The 9,035-nt window shown below is 39.9% G+C and overlaps 1 protein-coding gene across 1 annotated transcript; it reads right to left on the bottom strand.

Moving 5' to 3' along the window:
• Positions 1-4,878: 4,878 nt before the first annotated feature.
• Positions 4,879-8,608, bottom strand: LRRC30 (leucine rich repeat containing 30). The gene has a single exon (XM_033154934.1). It carries the CDS (start codon positions 8,121-8,123, stop codon positions 7,227-7,229), a length of 897 nt encoding a protein of 298 aa, XP_033010825.1. The 5' UTR covers positions 8,124-8,608; the 3' UTR covers positions 4,879-7,226.
• Positions 8,609-9,035: the final 427 nt, after the last annotated feature.

Raw genomic sequence — 9,035 nt, forward strand, 5'->3', positions numbered from 1 at the left:
AACATTTTGTGAACAAGTGAAATGCAAGGCAGAAAAGCACACAAAAAAACCCTGCAGATGACTGCAGAGTTTTGTTATTTCACTGTATCTGTGGTATGTTTGAAAGCACTCTTATCCATTCTGTCAGTTACAATGAGGCAGGCATCCAGAAATTCCTATTTTGAACTCTGTTGTCTCTCGTCGGGCTTTATCAATACAACATTCTTTATCCTTGACCTAATGACCCATTGCTATTACGTTCCGTGAATGTAGACACTTTTGGGTCTAGAAGAGAGAACAGGTTGCTGATGAAATGGCACATGGAAGAAATCTTGGTGCTAAATTTAGATAAAGCTTGACTTTAAAAAAAGGGGGGGGGAGACATCTTCGTGCATGTGTTTCCTTTCCCAAGCCAGCCTGGTGTAGATTTTAAGACTTAAAATGTGCATCAGGTATTGGTGGCGGTGTTGGAGGGTGGGGGAAATATATCAGATAAACTCCAGATAGCCTGCCAATATGTGTTTGTTTAAGCCAGATCTTTCAGATAGATCAAAAGAGGCCTAAATTAGTTGTGTGATAACTGAGGATAATTGACTAGATCTAATTTTGTGCCTCTGGAAAAGCAAGATACAAGCCCATTCAGAAAAATTGTCAATATCTGCAAGGCAATTAATTGCATTAGAATTGAGCACTTTAAACAGTTGAGTGTTAACTCAGATGTAGGGTTTACCATTCCTTTAATGGCAGTAAGAGATTATATTAGTATATTCAATTACATTTATGAGAAAAGGCATTACAAACAGCAGCACAGCCTTTTCAACACACTCAAAGATTAATACACACACACAAACGGTACAGAGAGAAGTTCTTTAATGAACTGACTCCAATATTTTTGAAGCCTGTTGTAGATTCATTTGTTTTTGAACGGAATTAATGCTGTATTAAAATAAATTCCTAACGTTTTTATTTCCCAAACGGGAAAGGGTTATGCGTGCGTCACAAGATGGACAGAGATGGTATGCACTGATGAGTACGGTAGTTAGTGGTCACAAGGACTTTAATCAAAACTGAATTAATTTGCAGTTGTGAGGAGATTATTTTTCTATATATGCTTTCACTTGATCGGGGATGATCTAACACTATTTATAGGTCTGTATATCAGTCTGCTCTCAGAATGGGAGTTTGTTTACTTGTGAACAATTTCAGGACTTTCTATAAACAGCATGTGTGGGGTCTCTGGAGGCGGTTTGAGTATACAAAAATACAACACTAAGAAGACTATCTGTAATGTGAATGCCATCACCATGCAGCCCACTGAGGTCACATCATAAAGCATAGCAAAAGGGGATTGTTGAAAGCAGATTCATGGTGGCTCCCATGAACACTGTTAGTTGACCTTGACAACCTATTATCCAGGCTTTGGGGAACATTCCAACTCAGGAAAGGTCTTAATTCCTTGAGGTGTGAGCAGCTTTTGCTCACATGCAGATTAATGTCCTTGCACAAAATTAAATTGGAGTTTTTGTAGGGAAATAAATAACCTGGTGAAGACACCCTGGTCCCCACTTTCAGGTTAGCATCAGCGGAAGAAAGTGACTTGGAAACACAGTGGGGGGAAATTACCTCACAGCATTTGAAGCTGCTAATGTGAACTTAGTCTAAGTATTAATCACCACATTAAACTGAGGGGCAAATCTACCTGGACAAGTTCATAGAGCCTGTGATATAATAGTCCTTTCACTGAGCCTTTCCCTGTTTTGAATTTCTTTTGTTCATCCTTAATAAATTTGAGACAAGAGTTAAAATCCGTTGTCTGGGCATTGTCTTCCCTCCTGAGTTTGGAGTTTAAAAACTCTGCACCAGAGTCAAAACAGGAAAATCAGCCATATGGTTTTACTTATATGTGTATCTTGCATACTCGACCCATAAGATGCATTAAAGCACATTTTTTCTATTTTGACTTTTCTTGCTAATCACTCAGCTCTTGGGATTTTAAATGCACTTGCTGCTTAGCAGGAGCGTAGCAAGGTAAATTGGTACCCGGGGAAAAAATTTTTTTGTCCCCCCCCCCCTGAAGCATGGGAAGGTCAGGTGGTACCCAGTGCAGGAAATTTCTTGTCAACCCCCCCATTGATTTCCCCCCCCTGCAAAAATGGTTTTATGTTATTTCATATTTTCTTACAAAGGAATAATAACAAGTAATAATAATAATAATTAACTTTTATTTATATCCTGCCCTCCCCAGCCGAAGTCGGGCTCAGGGTGGCTAACATCAGATACATAACATTGGTATAAAATCAAACAATAATTAAATTACCTCCTAAAACATCTCAAAATCAAATTAAAGTCTAATTAGATGGCTTTCCACAGGGTTAGGGTTGGGAACAGTAAGTGCTCCACTGAACTGAAATGTCAGCCTTCACAACATAGGAAAACAGCCAAGTAAACAGCTATTTTGGTGGAGGAGGGTCAAGATATTAACCGATATGCATGAAATTTCATATATAGCTATATAATCCCTAGTATAGTAAGATAAGACCTTCGGAGCAGGAATTTAAAAGAAAAAAATTGAAAAAAATAATAATTCAATTCACCCCCCCCAAATTGTTCCTTGATAATTTGTCACCCCCTCCATTATGGAACATGGGGCAGCCCACCCCCCACCCCCTTGCTACGCCCCTGCTGCTTAGAGTCATTCCTTAGAACCGACTAATAAACATGTATTAGCATCCACAGGAGAGCTTGCAGGTAAATGTATCTCACTTTCATGCATTCTATTCCAACCAGCACTGAGAACATTTAATCTTGTGCCTGGGATAGGCTTAACATCTCATACCCTATCACAGCTATAAATGGAAATTTCACACTATTAGAAAGAAGAGGCTCTTAGATTTCCACTGTGACACCAGGGTTCATTCTATTACTGGAAGCACTTCATATTTAGAAAAATGTATATATTTATGATCTTTTCTCCTTTATTATTTAAGTGCTAATAATGCATATTTGCATTAATAGACTGTGTTTATAGCCTTAAGGAGAACAAATATAATTTTCCACAATTATTTTAGCTCAATAATAAACAACATTTCTCAAGCTATGGGGAATACAGAATTATGATGCAGTAAAAGCCTTGTTCCTTTTTTTAAAAAAAATGAAATGTGCCTACCTGAGTATCATGTAAATGCTTGCCAGTCATTCTTTCTTCCTTTTAATTCTCCTCTTATTAGAAGAGTAAATATTGATACAACACGTTGGGCTTACTGTTCCCGGGTAAAAGAGGATTCATCAAGAAAGGGGATTTCAGCATCGTAGGCAGTAGTTAAAGCAAAAGATTTGGAAATATGATGTGGTTTGCATGCCAAAAGGCTTCTGTTATAAAGGCTGCAATCCTGACTGCAGTTATGCTGCTTAAATCCCAATGAAATAAGGAAATTAAAAATTAATTGAGCAGAACTGCAGTTCATATGCATAAACCAAAGAGTATTGCGCACTAGCCTACATTGTTTTGCATGTTCCTGTAGCAGTTATAATTTTTGAAACTGAGGATGAGGAAATATCTATGTTTTTAACTAGAAATACAAGGCACATTTCATTTGCGAAACTACTGAAATTTTGATATTTCATCATTCCTGACCATTGGTCATGCCGGTTGGTGCTGATGAGAAATGATGAGAAATGAACATGTGGAGGGCCAAATGTTCCCCATCATTTCCTTACAGTGAAACACAACCCTATGTATGGCCAGTTCTGTCTTGTTTCCTGGGAATGCTCTCAAGCTGGTATTTCCCCAGACCAATGCAAACATGCAGTTTGGCTCTGGCGGGAGGTTGGGATGGTGGTGGACAAAATGAAGCAGGGTTCAATGCTAATGTGAGGGGATAATTTGCCTCATTACGAATGTGCAGTTGCCATTAACAGTGCAATCCCATGCATAATTACACAGATGTTGCTGTGTTTAGTAGGGAGCACTCTCAGGTAACTCTGAATAGTATTGCAGCTATAAATATGGGATCCCTCCCCTTTAAAGGAAGATTGTTTATATTTTAGTGCTTCACCCAGTTAAACTGTTTTATTAGGACAAGGGAAATATTATTGTTATTCTGCACCATCTTCACTTTCAAAATACTGGTGTTCCGCTTTATATTGTATTCCCTTCTTTAACCACACATCTCACTATTTTGATTTTTTTTCAAATAGATTAGCTACTGTCTGGGGATCTTTTCCTTGTACCATCTGCTGTTTTTCATCTTGTGAAACAGAACCCTAAACATTCCTGCAGTGCCAATTTCTCTTAAGCTGCCATACAAATTACAATGGGGAGTTATCACAGCCAAATCATATCATAACTAACTTCTATTGCCTAATCCTTATTAGCTGATAAACAGATATCTCACCTGCCCGGTGATTAATGTGACAGCATCAAATGTACAAATGATGCAATGCTAAACTCCCTTACCTAGGAGTAAGCCCCTCCTGAACTCAGTGGCATTTGCCTCTGAGTAGACATGTATTGGATTACTCTATAAAAAAACCCTTAACATATAACTGTCAACAATGGCATACAAGAGCCAACATTCAGACATTTGAGATGGATATTTTAAGTACAATTATCATCCTTAAAATTAGAACCTATTTGTATGTATAAATAGTGTGTGCTCGTGTGCGTTTTTAAAAATGTTCTTGCTGTGACCCCACTTTTCAGACAGGCTCTTGATCTTACATGAAAATACTGAAAATCCATATTTACATAATAAAACCAGCGTTAATAATAAGCAGCAGGACATACATTAGCATACAGATAAATGAAACTAGTAGATTTAAAAGGCCTGGATAGTGAAGGGGGGGGGGTGGGAGAGAGAGAGGGAGGGAGGGAGGGAGGGAGAGAGAGAGAGAGAGAGAGAGAGAGAGAGAGAGAGAGAGAGTTGGTTCCATTGTTGAATTGCTCTTACTCTCAATAAGTTTCTCTTCAGCCAAAATCTTCTATCCCAACATAAGCCCATTAAGTTGGCTATGTCTCTTTCAGGCAGCAGAACTCAAGTCTTTGCCTTCTTCCATGTGGCAACACTTCAGGTATTTGCTGCCATGTTTCCCCTTACACTTCTCTTTTTCATGCTGAACATATCCAGTTCCTTCAGTTGTGCCCCACAGGGCTTGTTTGCCATAGGACTCACCACCTTCATTGTCATTTGTTGCACTGACATAAGTGCTACCAGGAAACTCTATCAAAACACTCAAGAGTTTTCTCAACCCATTTCTCAGTCCATCAGCCTTCAAGTTTGTGTGTGTTTTCCCTTTGCTATATATTAAATGTACTAGCTCACTGTATGTTTATTTCAGGATACAGAGGCATAAAAACCCAAATACATCCAGATCTATATGTTTTGTAACAAGAGACGTAAAGGAGATATTAAGGGAACCCAACCAAAGATAAACTATTTTAAGCCCCACTGATTTCAATGAGACAGTGATGAAATATTTGACTTTGAAATCAATCAGATTTACAATGTGCTGAATTTGGTGGCATTGTGCCCCAAATATATAGCAAAATACCCAGTGGATTTTTGTATTGTATATTACATTAATCAGGCATTGACAATTCAATCCTATGTATGATGTGAGTATCACTGAGTACAATGCAGCTTATTCCCCAGTAAGTGTGCAGAGGGGTTGCAACCTGAGTTGATTAATTACACGACACCTTTTTCTTTCTTTCTTTTTTTGCAGATACTATTCCTCAGTCTCATATACCTTCTCTTTCTCCTTAATTGCATCCAGGGAACAAGAAACTGCTGAAGAAGTATATTTAGGACTCCTGAATTTCCCTTCACAAATAGCTCCAAAGTGAGATGCAAATCAAGTTTACATCCTCTACAATCTGGGCAGCCTGCTCACTTTTGAGGTATTCCATTAGTACAACATTCTCAGGCAATATACCCCGTTCTGCATCATTACATCTTGTGCACCGAAACTGCAGAAGCTGCTGACGACATCATTTTTTAAAGTGCATTTCACAGATACCAATTCCTGCTTCTGAAGTGAAGGTTTTCTTTTTTAAATAGCTGTCATGAAGTTAAAAGTTAAAAGATACCCAAAGCTTGTATTCATATTCACAACTGTCCCAGATAGATAAGTTCTGGTCAATTGCCAGATTTTTCCTTTTCCATTTTTCCTAGCAGTTAGGGACCTAGCCCATACAATAGGTGAGAGGATAGCCCTGCATTTTGGTAGACTTTTTTTTACCTATTGCTTCTTTAGAAAACATTCATGAAATACATTTCCACAAGGACACTAGGTACAACCACCTCAGACAGGCATCATATGATATGTGCCCAGGCCAAAATTTTAGGAAAGGAGGCAAGTAATGACTTAGAAGGTTTCTACTCATAAAAATAGCTATTTGGCTCACCATTACTATACACCTGGGCAGAGAACTGTGCAGTTCTCATGCACAAGGCCCATTGACACTTCTCACATCACAAGCAACTATACATTCCATCAAGTACTTGTTGTGGTGTACGTTACCTAATCCCTGCTTCAAGATTTTCAGGTACTAGTCGTTTCCATTCTGGACATTTTTCTCAGTGGCTGCAAGATTTATTCACCACCTCTTTCTACAATATATTTTTAGGTAGCAACTTTCTTGTCTGGGATCAAACACACTGGAAAATTAATTGGGCTGAACCACAGCAACAATGTAGTAACAGATAATGCGGTATAGGTCATGGAACAAAAACACATTGCTTTGTAACCAGATCAAGCTTTCTTCCTAAGGAATCAGTTCAGCTTCTTGTGGTTAGGATTTCTGTAGCATCCCCCCCGCCCCAACTTGGTACAAGACACTAAACAGGAGTTTAAAGTGCCAATGAATTTCACAAGACCATCATATCACACTACATCAATATGCTTTATATTAATGTTATTGCAGTCTGACAGGTGGGAAAAGCCTGAAACTGCTGTTGGCTCTGTATTAATCTGATTACAGCTAAATAAAGAGAAATATGTCAATCCCTGGGGTTCCTCCCCACCCCCTGCCATCCTAAAGGATACCTCAGTACTGCAAGGATACATACTATTTGGAAAATACATCCATTGCACAGTCAGTATAAAGTCAATGTACTTGCTCAGGGGGAAAAATATTGCAACCATACTCCAACTCTTGATGAGTGCAGTGAAAGCTACTGATCAAAAAAAATTAAAGAACTCAGTTGAGACATGGACACCAGGTCTATCCCAAGCAAAGTGTACATTTATGGGAGCTCGTTTTTATCTTTGAGATAGCTGTAGAGCGCATTCAGTCCTCCATCTATAATCTGTGGCAGTGGCTTGGACAAAGGGTTGTGCACAATGTGTAGCCCTTTATCCATTGGATTCCAAGCAATTTTTGGCAATCGGCGCAGCAAATAGAGTTCATCTGGAAGCATCTGAATTGAATTGTAATCAACATTTAGCAGCTCAAGAGCAGTGACTGAGCAGATAGACCTTGGCAAGCTGCGAATCTTGTTATAATCAGCAATCAAGATCTGCAGGTTGACTAGAAATTGGATACTGTCTCCAATATTTTCAAGCTTGTTGCAGCCTACATGTAGAAAATCTAAATTCCGCAACGCAAAAACACTTAGGGGAATGTAAATGAACCGATTGTTGCTGAGGTTCAGCTTTCGCAGGTTTATCAGGTCTGTGATGCTCGAAGGGAGATGGGAGATGCAGTTGTGAGAGAGGCTCAACACTTCCAGCTTCTTGCAGTGTCCGAGCTCAGCCGGTACTTCCGTCAAGCAATTCATGTTGACAAATAAAACCTTCAGGTTCCTGAGTAGCCCAATCTCTTTTGGCAGAGACTTCATGCGATTCCCACACAGGTTCAGCACCACCAGCCTGTCAAGTTTTGCCAAAGCAGGAGGAAGGACCACCAGCTGGTTGTGGGAGAGGTTCAGTTTCTGGACCTGTGGCAATCCCCACAAAAAGTCAGGCGTCCTTGTCATCCCTTTCATGATGAGGCTCAAGCTGACATACTGCAGTCCACGCTTCAGGAGTGCTCTTGGGTCTTTCCCAGAGAGGAGAGCGTCTTCCCACAGGGGTAGCTTCTGATTCCTCTTCAACAGCATCGTGCTTTTCTTCTCTTGGCTCTTGGAGTTCCTTCCACCCATAAAACCTCCAGCTTTGCTGCTTCTGCTGAGGGAGGTTTTGTTTTATGGGCTTCTGCAACTAACACCTGGCAAAAGGTTTCAGCTTTCAGGAGGTTCATAAAAGAAGATCAACCCAAGATGAAGTGCAAAGACTTTGAAGAGCACCTTTCCTGCTAAACAGCCTCTGCAGCTGCTGAAAGAAGTTTCACTTTTCCAGGATGGGGCTTAAAGATGTTTTCCTTGGTGCTATATGCTGTCATGACACGCTGGCGACTGACACTTCTGAGCAAACCTGTTCCATTCAAGCTGAATGCCACGAGGCAGCTGTCACTGTCATTTTGTCTGGGGCTTTATTGGAGAGATACGCATCCTCATTGCAAAGAGGTCACTGCAGTGCTGTATATAACTTTACCATGTCAGCTTTCTTGGATATCTGGTGCATGAGGTAGCAGCAGGACAATTAGGAAGAGTAACTATAAAAAACATGGAGAGAGGATGATCCCCTCCCCTCTCCCAGTACTGTTTATTCAACTGAGGAACAACTTTCACAATAACTTTAATATTTACAGCTGCAGCTTTTTAAAGAGAGGGAATTCCGCACATAAATTTTATTTTCAGATTCAATTTTGGAATGCAAGTCTTATAGAAAACCATTATTTATACCTAAACTAAAGGATCTGATTCATGAATTTCTACTCCTTAATATGTATTTGTGGCTGAAATGCACCCCCCCTCCAAAGAGTCCTTGCATTATTTTGGAACCAACGTCAGGTTTAGAAAATGGTCTCACTTCCTCCCCACCAGCTCTACTCATTACCAGAACACTTCCTTTGCCATTCCCCCAACCAAACCACACTCTCACCTTCCTTTTACTTGCTGGTCCGGCAGTGGCAAAAGCAGCAGTGGCCTGCGATCATCATGAGCCTTGCCCAA

Source organism: Lacerta agilis, chromosome 7 (assembly GCF_009819535.1).
Source record: "Lacerta agilis isolate rLacAgi1 chromosome 7, rLacAgi1.pri, whole genome shotgun sequence".
NCBI classification, from domain to species: domain Eukaryota; kingdom Metazoa; phylum Chordata; class Lepidosauria; order Squamata; family Lacertidae; genus Lacerta; species Lacerta agilis.